At 37.8% G+C, this 17,196-nt stretch overlaps 1 protein-coding gene and 1 long non-coding RNA gene across 3 annotated transcripts; one reads left to right on the forward strand and one right to left on the reverse strand.

Moving 5' to 3' along the window:
• Positions 1 to 270: 270 nt before the first annotated feature.
• On the reverse strand, positions 271 to 4,048 carry LOC116159854. 2 transcript variants are annotated; one of them, XM_031472939.1, is made up of 2 exons: positions 2,140 to 4,048; positions 271 to 2,092 (listed from the first exon to the last, which is right to left on the reverse strand). In XM_031472939.1, the coding sequence occupies exon 1, from the start codon at positions 4,011 to 4,013 to the stop codon at positions 2,502 to 2,504; it is 1,512 nt and encodes a 503-aa protein (XP_031328799.1). In that variant the 5' UTR covers positions 4,014 to 4,048; the 3' UTR covers positions 271 to 2,092; positions 2,140 to 2,501. The 2 variants fall into 2 exon arrangements, with proteins under 2 accessions (XP_031328799.1, XP_031328798.1); XM_031472938.1 differs by having other exon boundaries at positions 2,140 to 2,502.
• A 5,130-nt stretch (positions 4,049 to 9,178) lies between these two features.
• On the forward strand, positions 9,179 to 9,847 carry LOC116160520. The gene is made up of 3 exons (XR_004143239.1): positions 9,179 to 9,498; positions 9,547 to 9,666; positions 9,720 to 9,847. It is a non-coding gene; the product is annotated as an uncharacterized LOC116160520 (long non-coding RNA).
• Positions 9,848 to 17,196: the final 7,349 nt, after the last annotated feature.

A 17,196-nucleotide genomic window follows, 5' to 3' on the forward strand; every position in this document is an offset into this window, starting at 1 on the left:
GCCTAATTTTAGAACTCCACTACTCGCGCCGGGTCTAGAAGACCCATACTGATTTAAAATAATTATTATATATATATATATATATATGCCAGTTCTATGGTTATTAATGGTACTCTTATGAGGCATGGCTAGATTAAGATAGAATAAACAATTTAAAGTATTATAATTGCTTGATTTTCCAAGAAATACAATCCAATAAAGAAAATGTAGTTATTTATACTTTTTAACAAAAATCAACTTAAAAATATTATAAAATACAACTAAGATATGGATATTGCTATAAGGCTTAAAAACATACAAGCTGCTTTTACAAAAATTAAGATCTAAAACTCTTCTTCATGAATACGTACACATTGCGGACACAACATTTCAGCGTGGCTTAAACACAGAAATTTGTTGCACTTCTTACAGGTATATTTTGTTTTACTGTCTTTAGAGCAAAAATGACACCTTTTTCTTGTCCCAGGTGGTGAGGGAGCTACAACCGTGGAAGAACTTATACCTGCTACTTCCTGTCTTCTCTCACGCACTCTTCGTGGGATATTTGTAACCTGAGCACGGCGTCTCAGATGATCTTCGGTTAACGCCAAAGCCAAATTTTTTAAATATAGTCTTCTAACACTTACGTTGCTGCTGCCATTTGCTTTAGCAATAATCTGGGAATTAATTCCAGCTAGGTTCATAAGTGAAAAGAAGATGACCATCGGCCAACGTCGTGTATTCCGTGCCACATTGTAAGTAGCACATAGTTTATCGACTGTGTCGACTCCGCCTTTTGTGCAGTTGTAAAAGGTTATTATTTCGGGCTTGAATTTTTCCCCCGTGGACATGTCGATTTTATCATCGTGGTGCATGCTCGAAGCAAGGATAACGTTCTTTCCCTTTTTTGGCACATAGGAGAGTATGGTTGTCTCTTCTTGAAAACCAAACATTGTTGATTGAAGAGGGCGAGCTTTGGTATTCACGAATTCAGCTGGCAGTTCTTTTTTATTCTTCCTCACTGTTCCCACTAGCGTTAATTTGTGATCTGTTTTAAGTTTTAAAATAAGAGGGAATGAGGTGAACCAATTATCACAAGTTACGTTTCGCCCAGTTCCTGATATGGGAGCAACAATTCTTTCAACAATGCTCTTAGCATCATTTGGGAAACAATAAGGGCCATCTGGTTGTTTTCCAACATACACCTCCAAATTTTGTGTGTACATTGTTTTAGCATCCACCAACGCAAAAATCTTTACTCCATATTTACTAGGCTTGTTGGGTATATATTGTTTAAAACCACAACGTCCCCGAAAAGCCTCAAGTTTTTCGTCAATCGTAGTGTACTCACTCACTGTATAATATTTTTTGCAATTTTCCACAAAAATGTCAAATAGATTCCTAATTGGAGCTAATTTATCGATTGCTCTACGCTGTTCTCTTGTCTCTTTGTCGTCAAAACGCAAGTATCTTAGTAAAAACAGAAACCTCTCCTTGGACATTGTTAACCAAAATCTTTCAACACCTGTCCCGTCTGTGGTCCACAATTCCTCAACACTAAGGCGACTACTTTTGAGGCATCCCGCCAAGTATAAGAGGCCTAACAGAGCTTTTATTTCAACCAAATCCGTAGGTTTTGCGTCTCTAGATCTGGAAAAATGATCAGCAACTCTGTTGATCATTTTGTTTGTATTTTCGACCAGTAATTCTAATATTTCCCTCGAAAAAAAGAGACCCCAACATTCCATAGCAGTCGTTGCATGCTTACCATGCGGTCTTACACCAGGCAGATGAATCACAATGTTGTGACGTCGGGTTCGAACTTTTCTGTTAGGAACAGATTTTTTCCAGACTGTTTGTCCGTCCTTTCCGGTAAATGAAGGCACTCTGGTCGTTTTTGAAGAACCTTCCTCATTTCCCTCGCTGTCAGATGAATCCGCGTCTTGCTCTGTGTCACTATTCTCTAACTGAGCTTCAATTCCATCTTCCTCATTTTCAGATTCCTCATCGATCGGGTCTTCATCGGGTTCTACTTCTTCAAACAGGCGTAGCAGGCGCGCCTGTTCTTTTTCATAATCCCCCATTATCTTTTTCGCAATTGCAATGCCTTGAACTACGTCGGTTACCAATTCAAATATTCAACTTTGAACAATTACTTACCTATTCTTCAAGAATAAACTAAATTTAACAATCCAGAAAAGTAACACATACAATAACACCACTACTCGCGCTGGGTCTGATAGACTTTATGCCTTTATAAAATAAAAACTAACGTACGTTTTAACCCGACACTTGACAATCGTATACTAAATGCGAATACATAAAGCTAGTCAGAGCCGCAACGCTCAGCATGATCTGCGCACTTTAAAATTTACACTCAAACACGCGTCGGGTCTGGGAGACTTGGCGCGAGTACTGGAAGGTTAAAAGTCGCGACCTACATTTTTTTCTTTTTTTTTTTTTGAACCTTTATATAAATGAGCAGTAGCAATTACGCACCTCCCCAATCACATCCCGCAGTGTCACAACCTATGTAAATGCTTTAACATAATTGATTTAGCCGCTTGACGCAAATCAGAATCCCCTGATTCGAAACAAAACTTTAATAGCTCAAAATCAATAAGTGATAATGCTGACACCCGCGAGTGTAACATCGGATCCTTCACCTGGTGATCACTAACCGTCATAGACTCTAACACCTTTCCACCTACCCCTTTATTAGATGTACTCAACCTCTGGCTACTTCGACCTGATAGTGTTAAACTATCCATAGCGTAGTCATTAATATCTTTAACCCCTCCCTCCGCCATAAACTCCTGCAGGTAAGTAGTGTTGTCATTCACATCATCTAAGGTCGTATCATCTGATTCGAGTTCTATATCGTCTTGAATATTTATACTAGTTGCAACCGACTTATCATCCTGATCATCTACGTAGTCTTCAAACCCTCGTTCATTCTCCCCCAGCCATACATAAAGCCTAATCCTTCTCTCAATTAATAGATTTTGAAGATTAAATAGACGACCTTTCACGTCTTCTCGACCGTATCCATAAATCCCGCTGCCAAGCAACACAGTATCATAATCCCCTAACTCACATGCACCTTTGAAATATAACTCTAAATCGTCGAAACATCTAACTCTGTTGGTAACAATGTTTATAACTCGTCCAAATCGTCGACCCTCTGAAATTCCAAATACTAATTGATTTTGATGATAACGATTCTTATTCATCCTTTTCAAGGACGCCATTTCTGATATATAATCGCCAACGCTGTCCTCGCATACTTGTCTAGCGAATCCATCGTATCCTCGAGGGTCCGAATCACTACACTCAAAGTCATGTATAAAGTGTAACACGCGGTCTGATCTTTTTAACCATCCTTTCTTAAAGATAATAGGAATAGGCTGCTCTGCAAACTCAGAAACCATTGACTTAGGAACTCCAGCACCAGAAACGGAGCTACATGATTCAGCCCTCTTTGGATGTACAACATAGTAATTGTTAACAGGGTATTCTAACCGGACTACAACATATTCCAAAGTTCCATCTTTCTTTAACGCGTCACTGTGAGCTGGAAGCACGTCGCCACTCTTACACTCTACCGCTAAATACACCGTCTCTAAAACTGGACTTATTAACTCCATTGATTTCAGTTGACCAATAAACTCCAATTTGTCGTTTCTCTTGTACCCAATCGCGTCTTTCTTACCCTTAATCCACGCTATCATTTCTCTCTTCGTGCGAAAGTGACACCTTGTTGAAACCTCAGAAATGGAGCTGGTCGTATGATTATCATACATACTTCCATGACCGCACACACACGTCAAATACCCTGCCTTTGATAATCGAGACCTAGGAATAAAGCTTAAATGTAAAACTGTATTGGGTGGTAAACTACTAAAAGTGCCATTATTTACGCATTCTTCGTCTTGCCCTCGTTGTCCAACTTCTGTTCTAATAATAATATGGTGTTTCGTTTTTGCATTGCATAAGGTGACGTCGCTGTCTAGTAATTGGGTCGGAGCACTCATTTTTTGTCCTTTTCATACGTTACATCATCTCAATTGTGCAAATACAATGGCGCCCAACGTTTAGGGGCCTCCCAATTTGTTGTTTGAAGTTTATAAAAATTTTATATTTTAATTTTGGCTTACTTTTAAATCATCAAAATTTGTCAGAAATATTTTTGCATTTACTTAAGCAGGTAATATCAGTTTTAATAGCACACCTTATCATGGAGTACTTAGGGATGAGACCCGTCGACCTTTTGGCGGAAGAGTTGAATTATGAGCTTCGTATTCGTGGAGTAGTCTCTGATAGGAAAGATGCAGTTACTAAACGCAAAATTTTGAATAAATTGTTAGAAAAGGATAGGAATCGTTCGAACGTTACTCATGTAGATCCGTTATACGATTTTGATAACGAAGCTGAGATTATAGAACAAGCCCTAGATTCATTGAAAACTTTAATTGTAGAATTCGATGGTACGGAGACAGATTCTCTCTTTAAACGAATTAATTCTAGAATTCTATACCTTACTAATCGTGTCCACAGATTAAAAACTGATGGGGATGACAGTCAGGTGGTCCAAGCTTTTAAGAATGAATCCATTGCGTCAATTTTAGAATTGGAAGTTTGTCTGTCGGATAAAGTTGTTGCGAATAGCACGTTAGGAAATGTTAATCATACAGCTCACGCGTCCTCTAGTAATGAACAACCCATGACCATCCAACATTGTGTAAATAATTATAATAAATCTGTACCCGTTTACAAATGGGGTTTGAAATTTTCGGGAAAAGAGGGTTCTAGTTTATTATCTATCATTCCTAGAACAAGTAGAAGATTACCGGGTGGCAAGGAACGTTACCAAAACAGAATTATTTAATTCGGCCGTCGAGTTATTCTCAGACGGTGCCTTAGTTTGGTTTAGATCTGTTAAATCGTTAGTTTTGGATTGGGACCAATTAGTAATTAAACTTAAAGCGGAATTTTTACCATGCGATTATGAGGAGGATATTTGGCAAGAGATTAGGGATAGGTTTCAAACTAAGCAGGAGCCATTTCGTAGCGAATCAACCAAGTTAAAGTACATTCGTCGGAATTTATTGCCATGTTATATAACGTCATTAGCTCTTGTACAAATCAGTTCTATATCGGAATTGCTAGAGTTATGTAAAAAAATCGACAATGCTGATACCTTGAAAAATAAACAAAAGACGGCGACTCAAAATACAGTTAAAAGGCCAATAGTTAATGAAATTTCAACTAATGTTAGACCCATTTCAAACGAATTTCGTACGTCTACATTTAGTGGTACTAATACAAGACCCGGTGGTAATTCTGGTTCTAGGTCGTTTTACAATAAAAATTTTTCAAACAGTAAAGACTCCAGGTCTCAACCCTTGTGTTGGAATTGTCACCAACCTAATCATACTTTTCGTAATTGTGCCGCAAGAAGGAATATATTCTGTTACAAGTGCGGTCAACCTAATGTAACGGTACGGCAGTGTTCGTGCTCAAAAAACTAGGAGTGAAGGATAATAAAGGGCTGTATTATCCTTGTCATTTTAAGCCCAAATCGTTAATTTGTGATAGCTGGCAATTATGGTTAAATACTGTTTCTATGTTTTACAAATCAATTTCGCCCGAGCAGATCACTGTATCTCCAGCTTTCGAGAAACAGCGCCTCGATAATCGTCCCTATATTAAAATAAGTATTTTTGATACAACTCTAGTTGCACTACTAGATTCTGGCTCGAATCGTTCTGTAATTGGAAGGAAGGGTATGCACTTTTTGGAAAGGTTTTCTCTAAAGGTGGAACCGACTCATACTAAATATATAACTGTCGCGGATGGAAAAAAAAGTCCAGTTGAAGGTGTAGTCGATGCGCCCGTTGTTGTAGATGGTGCAGTTAATATGATTTCTTTTTTGATAGTTCCGTCTGTTAAACAAACCATAATTTTGGGGACCGATTTTTGCACAAAATTTTGTATTTCCATTAATTTTAAAGACCAAACGTGTCGGGTTCGCAACAGCCACGGTAATGACGTAGAACTACAAGTAAATGAAATTGGTCAAGATTGCAATTTCGACAATAGGTGGTCCCTCGAACAATTATCCATTATCGAGGAGATACAGGCACTTTTCCGTGACATTAGTAGCGAAGATCGGTTAGGGCGTACAAATAAAATCACTCATGTTATAGATGTAGGTGACGCTAAACCTTTTCGCCAAAGGCAGTATTTATTATCGCCTTACCTAATGAAACATTTATACGGGGAGTTGGATAAAATGTTGGAGTTAGGGGTAGTTGAACCTTCCATCGGTTCGTATAATTCTCCCGTACTATTAGTTAAGAAACGCTCAGGCGAGTACCGCTTTTGCTTCGACGGGCGTACGTTAAATTCCATTACTAAACCAGACCGTTATCCTCTACCCAGAGTAGACCGGATTTTAAACATGCTGAAAGGAGCTAAATACATCTCTTCCATTGATCTAAGGAGCAGTTTTTGGCAAATTCCCTTAGACCCATCTTCTAAAGAAAAAACAAGTTTCTCTGTGCCCGGTAGGGGACTCTTTCAATTTTGTGTGTTACCCTTCGGCTTATGTAACGCGCCCCAAACGCAACAGCGCCTCATGGATGCGATTTTCGGTCCAAGGTTTGAGCCCAACATTTTTGTTTATCTTGATGATATTATTGTGATTTCATCTACCTTCGAACATCACGTTAAAATGTTAAGGGAAGTTCATGAGCGGTTGAAGGAAGCCAATTTAACCGTAAACCTAGCCAAGTGCGATTTTTTTAAAACTACCTTAAAATATTTAGGATTCATAATTGATGGTAATGATGGTGGCCTAAAAACAGATCCTGAAAAGGTCTCCACGATGGTTAATTATAGCAGACCTACTAACTTCACGGAAGTTAAGCGATTTATCGGTCTTTGTTCTTGGTATAGGCGATTCATCAAGGATTTCTCCACATTAGTGTCCCCTATTAATGATCTTCTCAAAGGGAAACGCAAGCGCCAAGGTATAATTTGGTCAAAAGAAGCAGAAGAGGCATTCCTAAAAATTAAAGAAGCCTTAGTTTCGGCACCGGTTTTAAGAAGCCCTGATTTTTCCGTACCGTTTACCATTCAGTGCGATGCATCTGATACTGGAGTTGGTGGAGTCCTCACTCAAGTGGTAAATCATAATGAAATAGTTATTGCGTATTGTTCGCGCACACTATCGAAAACCGAACGTAATTACACGGTTACGGAAAGAGAACTATTAGCGTTACTTTATAGTATAGAAAAATTTCGGCCGTACATTGAAGGAGTTAAATTCACTGTCATTACTGATCACCACTCACTGGTGTGGTTGAATCGTCTCAAAGACCCATCAGGTCGTCTTGCTCGATGGAGCGTTAAATTGGCGCAGTATTCGTTTGATATTGTCCACCGAAAAGGGAAATTTAACGTAGTCGCAGACGCCCTATCTAGAAACCCCCTGCCAAGTATCGAAATCATAAATATAAATGATGACTGCCCCGTTTATGCCCAACTACGGGAAAAGATTTTTAATAATCCCGATCGATTTCCACATTGGCATATTAATGATGGCCTAATCTATAAACACTTACCTTCAGGGCTACCCCTTAAGTCTAATGTAAAAGAGTGGAAGTTGCTAGTTCCTTCTGGACAACGACGAGATGTCATTCATGAGTTCCATTGCCCACCTACCGCTGCACACTTAGGGTTCTATAAAACTTTGAAAAGGGTGCAACAGTTGTATTATTGGCCTAAGATGAAACGCGACGTTTCCAAATTTGTAAACGATTGTCGTACCTGTGGTGCGCAGAAGGCGTCCAATACCGCTCAAATGGGGTTAATGGGGAAAGAAAAGCATGTTCAATTTCCATGGCAAGTTATCGCTGTTGATATCATGGGACCCTTACCGCGATCATCTAAGGGAAATGCGTACTTATTGGTTGTTAGCGACTGGTTTAGCAAGTATACCCTTTTGTGTCCGATGCGTGAAGCTACTGCAGAACGCATTATCAAGTTCATAGAAGATGATGTTTTTCTTGTATATGGAGTGCCGCAGTTTATTATCTGCGACAACGGTACTCAGTTCGCGGGAAGAAAATTTAAAGCGTTGGTGGATAGTTATAAAATTAAAAAAATATGGTTCAATGCGAGGTATCATCCTCAAGTAAATTTTGTGGAAAGGTCTAACCGTACCATTGCAACTGCCATACGCAGTTACATTGAAGATAATTATACAGTCTGGGACAAAAACGTTCCCAAAATTCAGTTCGCCTTAAATTCAGCAACTCATGAGGTTACCGGTTTTACTCCCTATTTTTTAAATTTTGGTAGAATTAGTTGTATTAGTGGTGATTATTATGGGAAGATACCTAGCACGGAAGGTATTGAGCTGGCTCCAGCAAACCGTGACGAATATATTGAAAATATTGAAGGATTAAAGGAGATTTATAAAATAGTAGAAAATAAATTGAGTTTGGCTTATACGAGGAATTCCAAGTATTACAACCTGAGAAAAAGGGATGTTTCGTTCACGTTAGGCGATAAGGTGTGGAGAAGGAATAAAGTTTTGTCGGATGCCGCTAAAAATTTCTCCAGTAAATTAGCGCCTAAGTATATACTAAACATTATTAGAAATAAAATTTTAAATTTAGTATATGAGTTAAGTAATTTGGATGGATCCGACGCCGGTAAATGGCATGTTAAGGACCTAAAACCTTATCTTGGGTCAAATCCAGATGTCTCTGTAGGTTAAATAGTCAGTAGGTAAATAATTATAGATAGATATTTAGGATTAAGGTAGAGTAGTTATATGTAGTGGTTTCATGATTCGTGGGTTTTAATAGGGTGGAATAATAGGAATGGTAGATAAGCGTTAGGATTAGTTTTGGCAAAAAAAAAAAAAAAAATGTAGGTCGCGACTTTTAATTAATGTGAGTATCCTTAAATTGACATTTGCCTGAATAGATTTACCGGAATTAGACCCCTATTTTTGGGCGTATGATACGCGGAGTTATCACACCTACATATCACAGTAGCCAACTAATAGGGCCTAGGATTAATCGTTTTGTAAAAAGGGTGATTGTATATTTAATTGTGCGTTAGTGTAAATTATGGCCAATATCGAAAGAATTAAAAAATAGAAATAAGTACTAGTATATTTCTATTTGTTTAATTCTTTCTTTCCTTGGAGGGAGACAGTGTAGCGTTCTAAATTTGCAGAAATTGTGGATTATGTCTATGAACAATTTATTCTTTTTTGAATGAGGCGGGAACGGTTGGGTGGTGTGGCCGATGGAGGACACTGTGTCTGATGTGGGAGCGCATGCGTGTATACACAACTTGTGATGGGAGGGATTTTTGAGCGGGACCAAGAAAAGGGGCGAGTGGCGGTCGTGGAAAAAGAAACGTTCCCACGGACATAATAATTTACGTTGTGATTCGAGACTTATTTAAGTCAGTGGGGCTGGGTAGCGAGAATAACGCGTGAGTTACTGAATGTAAAATTAATTTATTGACAGTAAATAATTTTAGGATTTTGGTTACCTACCTATACTACGTGCAATTATTCCGGTACAAACCTAATTAGGCAATAACTTAATCTACATTTCAATGGTTGTCTAAAATTCTTTCAAGAGCCGTTTGTCACCTTAAGTAAGCTATTAATTTGGAATATTCGTCATATTAGCGTACGCGTTACCTTTTAGGGCTCTTACCCCTAAGTACTGGAAATTGGAAAAAATATATAGTAGCCGCCCCTGACGTCACGTGGGACGCAAATTTATTACCTGCACAAGTAACTGCGGAATAACAAGCGCTGTTCCTGATGATAAGATTTTAATTCTATGGTGATAAGCCGCCATCCCACCGTCCACCTGTATGTACGTGCTGTCCATGTGGATAATGGTTCACACAATGCTCTGAGGTTTGAGATAACAAAATTTGAAAGGAGATGTCAAGTTTATTTGTTTAAATTAAGCATATTTGTCTATTATTAATTGTCCATCCTAGAATTAATTGCTAATGTTGTGCTGTCCTTAAATTGTCAATTGTTATTTAGAGTTATCAGTCCAATATTGAAGTCCGTTGAATGATCATTCATCTGAAACACAAAAATTACGTTATCGATATCATCGTCAAGTTATACTTACCTACCGAGTCAATTACCTGTTTAAATAAAATAATAATAGGATCGATTTTTGCATTACGTTATGAGCTTGTCCGATTACCTGTCATTGGGCAAGTTGGTTTAAGACAGGTTGGCGCCCCCTTCAAACAACACTCAGTACAAGATCCACGACTCAGCTCCCGAATCTTTGAGCACTGTTAACCCTCATTATAGCCAACCAACAAAGGGAAAGTCATAACCTGTCCACAAGCGGGGAAAATGCCACTGAAATATTACTCGCCACTGCCCTCATCACAGTCCAAGATCAACTCAGGGAGTGGGAAAGTTGTCGAGCCCTGCTAGATAGCGGATCCCATCCTTCATGACCGAAGAGGCTGCTGGGCGCTTGGGCCTGCAGAGAAATGGAGTTAGCGTGGAAGTGTCCGGCGAGGGGAGGGGAGCAACAATAAGCATTTTTATGATGTAAAATAGGCGCCACTATATTTATCCTTCAGCAACCCTTTACAATATATAAATATAGAAAAATTACCATAAGTATCACTACTAGTTTTCACACTGAAATAATAAAACATCGACCCTCAAATAAACTTTAATGGAATAACACCTTTTTCTATTATTACCAAAATTCGGGTTTAAATGCAACTTAAATCTCGTCTGAAAGTTATGGAACTGCACAAAGTAAAATTAAATTGAAAACATCATATTTATGATAGTACTGTTGTATCCAAGACTAAATCTACACACACAACACAAGATTGTAGATTTATAAAAACTTACCACAAAAATTCTTCGTTCATAGAGCTCTGTGAACGGAGATGCACATTTAAACCATAACTGAAAATAATACGTTACTTGGGTGGAAATAACCTACCGAAGTGGCAATGATAATTCAACATGAAATTTGACGTTACTAAATTCTTTGAAACAGAGATTAACAGCATTTACCAAATTTACAGTAAATAATCATGACTGATTAGCAAAACGTGAATAGTTATACACAACACGAACTAAACAGATTGAGGTTATAGTGACTTTAAGTTTAAATTACGTAGATAGAAATTGTAAATAATTCATAAAAAGATGGTGGCGATCTCCGGACGACGTTATCCATTGTTATCAATAGGTGACGCTGTGTTAGGCGTTTGACAGGTATGATGTTCGTATGCTGACTGCTGATGCCAATTACGAAGCTGAACTCCTTTCGGGTTTCAGTTAAATGGATTTACTGACCTCGATACGACAGAAATAAATAGTTCCAATTCCCAAATTATTGTCAGCTACAGAAATACACGCATTAAAAGGTCTATTCACACATCACAGTGCCGTTTCAGTGCAGTATCGGATCAGTGCCAGTGACATCCGTGATACTTCAGGTATGCCTATTTACACATGTCAGTATTGTTTCAGTACAATTTTGTCAGCGCTAACTAACAGTGGTGTTGTTCGCAGAAAAATGGCTAATTTTACTGATGAAGAATTAGCAATAATTGCTATAAGTTTAGAAGATGAAGAACAGGAATTGCAACAGGTAAAGATGCGAATGTGGGTACATAAAGCATGGGAAAAAAGAGCCATAGAAGGAGAGTTTGCAACCTTGTATAAAGAATTAGTTGAAGATGAAGTTAAATTTCATGAGTACATACTTCAGAATGTCTGAAAAATGCTTTAACGCACTGCTTGGAAAAATAGAACAACATTTAAAAAAACAAGACACCCATTGGCGGAAGGCTGTATTGGCGAGGGAAAGATTAGCTGTTTGTTTGAGATAAGTAATAAATGATACCGGTACTTGGAAGGAGTATTTATTGAATATAACCTTTCAAAATCCATTTACATAATGCCTCTCTATAACCTCTAAAATATTGTCCCAGATCCAGTGAGGTATCGGGCACAGTTACGAGTACATTGGGCTCAGAAGCAGATGGTGGTGAATGCAGTGGTGCAAGTTCATGATATGTGCCAGCAGGCGACGATAGAGGGGTAGGGTTTGTTGAAGAAGAGTTGGGTCCAGAATATATAGATTGGCATCTTTCATCGGTTCATAGTTCGCAGTAATACTAGTTAAATTTGAAGGGTGGCAGCAGGACATTGTTTCGTAGGTCTGGTATTGGGTATTGATATGGTTGTAGGTTTAGGATTGGTATGTATAGTATACATGCGATAACATCATGTGTCGAAGCTATTTGAAATTTAGAAAATTCAAGTATTTTGAAATTATGTAAAGCATCCAATTCAAGTAATTCTGCTTTCGTGTAAATTAGTCGTAAATGATTTATAATTTTTAACAAATCTCTATGTGCAATAATCTGTAAATTTGTTATTTCTGAGAATGCCAAAGTTACAGTTCTTTCAATTTTCCGGAGTATGTTTCAACATCCTTGTACATAGCAGGTCATTGTACTGTATACTTAATTGAATTTCAAATGTGTTTAAATTAGTAATGGCATTTAGTGTAGAGTTAATATTGAATTGTATAATTTTCAAATCATCAGAGTAGCTTTTAGTTATATGATTAGCAAATGAAGTATATTGGTTTATTTGTTTGACTACCTTTTCTTGATTTTGAAACGACGTGCCTAAATTTTTATTTATTTCGATCAAATCATTATTATCAGGATTACTAGTGATGTATTTAAAGTAGTTAGAGCGCGTTTTGGTGTTTTGGTGGTTTTGGTGTTCTTTCTGAAAGACACCATGCCTTTTGTGAAGAAAAGTGCTCAGCAGAAGAAGGAAAAGATTGTCCTAGCTCAGTTATATACTAGACCTAGTGGAAAAGTCATCAGGTTTAAACGGCGATAAATATCTTCCTTATTTCATCATGAACATGTACTTTTCCGCGCATATTTAGATTCGTCACAAAATTTCGCTTCTAATGAAACCCATCTCATTTAAGTCTTGATACAAAAACCTTCGCTAGCTCAGAAAAACTGAGTCTGTCCATAAGAGCCCATGTTAAAATACCCTGTTTTTACTGTCAAATATCTCAGAAACGACACAGGAACACCTTTTTCTTTCGACCATTGGAAAGTGCGTCTCTCAGAGAATAAGTGACCAAATTTTCACCAACTTCTTGTTACTTTTAGCTAGGCGCTCTAACTACTTTAATAGCTGTACCTAAAACATTTATTAATGCACGTTTAGAACGATGGTTTTTGAATTTTAATAGAACGTCTTCTACCATTTTACAATTTTCTTTTAGTAAGATCATCTGCTTTTTAAGAATGCTATTTTTACCTACTATCTTATAATAACTTAGCTCAATTTCGGTTATATTAAAGTAAAAGTAAAATTTGTGATAATGATCTAAAATTTTGATAATACCTTAGTCTTTGAAGAAACCTTATATTAATGTTTTGAACCTGAAGGTTCAGGATCGGGTTGATCAGGATGATCCTGTAATGAAAATGTTTTCTTAGTGCGTGTTATCTTTCTAGTATGTATATTGGTTTGTCTTTTAGAGTTTTCTCTGATTCCAGTGACTTTATTATTATTTATCGATGTTACGTTTACCTTATCATAATATGGGTCTGTTTTTCGAATTTATTCTCTAGTGAAATAGGCAACGGGTTCATTTATTTTTGGGTCTTCAATTTCCTTATTTATTTTATTAAGTCGTTCTTTGCCCTTTTCCAACTGTTTGTTATATAATAGCGTGTAGAATGGTAATACTTCGTCTTTTCTCTTCTGGTCATAAATTCATACAATGAGTTTGTTTCTGATGATTGTCATGATCTTTTAACTTGATTAAACATTCTTCCAAGGTAGTAACACTCGGGTGCATAATAAATGAACGGTGAGGTTCAAGTAAACCTGCAGTGTAGGTGTCTAATGCTTTTTTATTAAAGGTAGCAATTTTATATTTTTTTAATTCGTCATTGTTTTCATTGATGGTAATGTGCTCTAATAAATGTTGTAATTTGGTTCTGATTCGTTCGTAATAATCCTGATAAGATTCGTTTGAAAAATGAAAGCAGGTGATTAAATCATTTTCTAGTAGACTTTCGTTTCTACTATCACCAAACCGATTAATTAATGTTGTTTTTACTTGTAACGATGAAGTGCAGTTTGATATGATGTGTGTCTCTTGACAGCACCTACTAACTTTGAGCAACAGATTTCAAATAGAAGTTTATTAAAAGTGCAATTTTCTTGTCCCTGCTCATTATTTTTGTATAAGCCAATAAATTTTTCGGTTTGGTGTAAATAATATGTTTTTGCTTCCTCCTTCACATTGAGGAATTATCTCTTTAGCAATATTTAATTCTGTAAAATTCATTTTTGATTTTTGAGAATCACTTGAATTTCTTAAGGGTGATCGAGACCTATCTCGATACATAAAATTACGTCTATACTAACGTTAGGAAAATATAAAAGGAATATTTGCTTACAGTGAAAAAGAAGGAATCATTTCCACGATGCCTATGGGTTGTTCAGTGGACGATCTTGCCGCTTACTCTGGTTTTCACAAAGATGAAGACCCTTAGAGATAAAGTGCTTCTTGTGTCAGCCAAGTCGTTTCGTTGCACAATCTTCCGAACAGATAAATCTTGGAGGTTGATAGACAATAAAGTATTAACATACACCGTTTTGTAGCGTTTGGCTATCCTGTTCGCAGCGCCAATTATGTTTATTCAATAAATGAATACACTTTCATCGAGACAATCACTAACTAAACGTTAATATGAAGAATCTGTCTTTAGATACATTGACGGATTCTTTTATATTGTTAACCTTATCACAAAACAATAATAGAATAATCAAGTGATAGTTTTCTAGTAATTTTAGAATGATGCAACATTAGTTGATCATTTCAAGTGTGAATAGTCATATTTGATAAGATTAGAATAAAAATATAATGAAATTAGAATAGGTATCTCCAGGGATATAATTATATGTACAAGTTAAAGAACTCGTACTTTATTAGGAGCTAGAATATAAAACTATATACACATAGGTACAACAAAGAAAGTTTATGGGGTTCGTGTACACATCACACACTTGTAACAGCGCGCTTGTAGTTAGTTCCACGATCGCCCTTGTTCTTACGGGAAGAAACAAGGAGAATCGGTAGCGAAGTTGTGCTGAACGTTTAGGTTCAGATGCGATCTTGCGAGAGAATATGCCAAAGGAAAAAGGAAACGGTCATTCCTCCGACATCCCCGACTACAGGGCTGCTCAGGCTTGCCAGAGCCTCTTCAGCCAGAGAACGGGAATGTAAGGATATGTAAAGTTAGGGATGGGAACGGAAGGAACGGAGTTAGGGTGCTGAAGGGGAGAGTACTGCTCCAGCATTCGCCTCGTAGATTTCAACATAATGCTAGCATTGTGCGAAGCTACGTATGTCTGAGGAAAACCCCCTGACAAAACCCCAGACAGAGCAGTCGGCAGCGGGATACGAACCCACGATCTCCTGAATAGCATCGGTGAGCGCAATCACTGCGCCACGCGCCTCGGTATGCCAAAGGAAAAAAGGAAAAAGGCCAACGTGTTTCATTCCTCCGGCACCCCTGACTACAGGGATACCGGAGGCGGGCTGCTCAGGGCTTCCTGGCCCTCTTCAGCCAGAGAACGGGATTGTTAGGATGGGTAAAGTTAGGGATGGGAACGGAAGGAACGGAGATAGGGTGCTGAGGGGGAGAGTACTGCTCCAGCATTCGCCTCGTAGATTTCAACATAATGCTAGCATTATGCGAAGCTACGTATGTCTGAGGAAAACCCCCAGACAGAGCAGTCGGCAGCGGGATTCGAACCCACAACCTTCCGAATAGCATCGGTGAGCGCATCCACTGCGCCACGTGCCTCGGTATGCCAAAGGAAGGGTGGCGAGATTTCTTATACTAGTCGTGCATATTTGCACGTGGTAGGTTTTCAGGTGTCGTCCTCTAGCGCTGGGTTTAAGTAGTAGGTGCGCGGGCATCTACAGCTTGGGGTAGATCGCGCGCTCCGTACTCTTGCGGGTTATTGGTAAACATGTGCCTGTAAGGTTTGGCGGGTGATTATGTTAGTAGGTGCATTGGTGGGCGTAACAAACTAAAATATGTTATTTATTCAAAATAAAAATAAAATGTTATCCTCTTCCTCTCTCCCATTTTCCTCCCCCTCGCTCTCGTGCACCTCGCCCCTTGCCCTCGCACCACAGCTCTTCCTTTCGTCTCTGTAAATTTTACATGATGGTAAATTTCACGTTGAGAGCTGTGTTTTTATAATAACTAGGTATTTTAGTTTATACAAGATTTAGTTTTAGTTTTATCGATTGATTGATATTTAATATTTATAATAAAGAAACAACTTTACTTTGGTTGTAGATTATCAACTACGGGTTAGAGTATAGGATAATATTCCTCCTACCTTAAGAAAGAACGGCCTCTCAATGAATTGCTCCTTTGAAATACATTCAATACGGATAAACTGGTGCTTGTTATATGATCTAAATAGATTAAAAACCTTGTCTAAATACAATGCATAGTACAAAACAAATAATGACGATTATAACTAAGATACAAGTTGTTGAAGGATGAGCTACATGTACTACAGGTTCCAATCTTATTGGCTCTAATGCTTTAGCTTCGTCCCTTAGGTCCCTAAAATCAGCTGTAGATGATCCAATTCCGAACCTGATCTAAGAGTGACAATGTAATTAATCTTTACCAAAAGGTTTTGAATGAGTAAAGGAAAATCTATCTCAATCAGCTGTAGATGATCCAATTCCGAACCTGATCTAAGAGTGACAATGTAATTAATCTTTACCAAAAGGTTTTGAATGAGTAAAGGAAAATCTATCTCAATCTATTGTTAAAGTGGTTTAAAGGTTTGTCAGAGATAGGCACAGTGAAAACTGGATTTTCTTGTGAGCAGTATGTGGGTATTTTTCGGAGGTTTCCTGCTTTCTGAATCTTTTAACAGTTATTCTACTTCTTTTCTTCGACGTGTATAAAAGGATGCGGTTTTATGATCTTATCTAATTTATTGGGCATTGTAGGGTGAGTTCGATTTCTGGAAAGTGCATCCGTTTACTAAATTTTCTTTTCCTTTTTTGTATTGGAATTTTAGAGTCA

Source organism: Photinus pyralis, unplaced genomic scaffold (genome assembly GCF_008802855.1).
Source record: "Photinus pyralis isolate 1611_PpyrPB1 unplaced genomic scaffold, Ppyr1.3 Ppyr1.4_LG1, whole genome shotgun sequence".
Lineage (NCBI taxonomy): Eukaryota > Metazoa > Arthropoda > Insecta > Coleoptera > Lampyridae > Photinus > Photinus pyralis.

Coding starts and splice junctions, on each gene's coding strand:
- LOC116159854 (XM_031472938.1), bottom strand. CDS start 2,063: ATGGGGGATTATGAAAAAGAACAGGCGCGCCTGCTACGCCTGTTTGAA.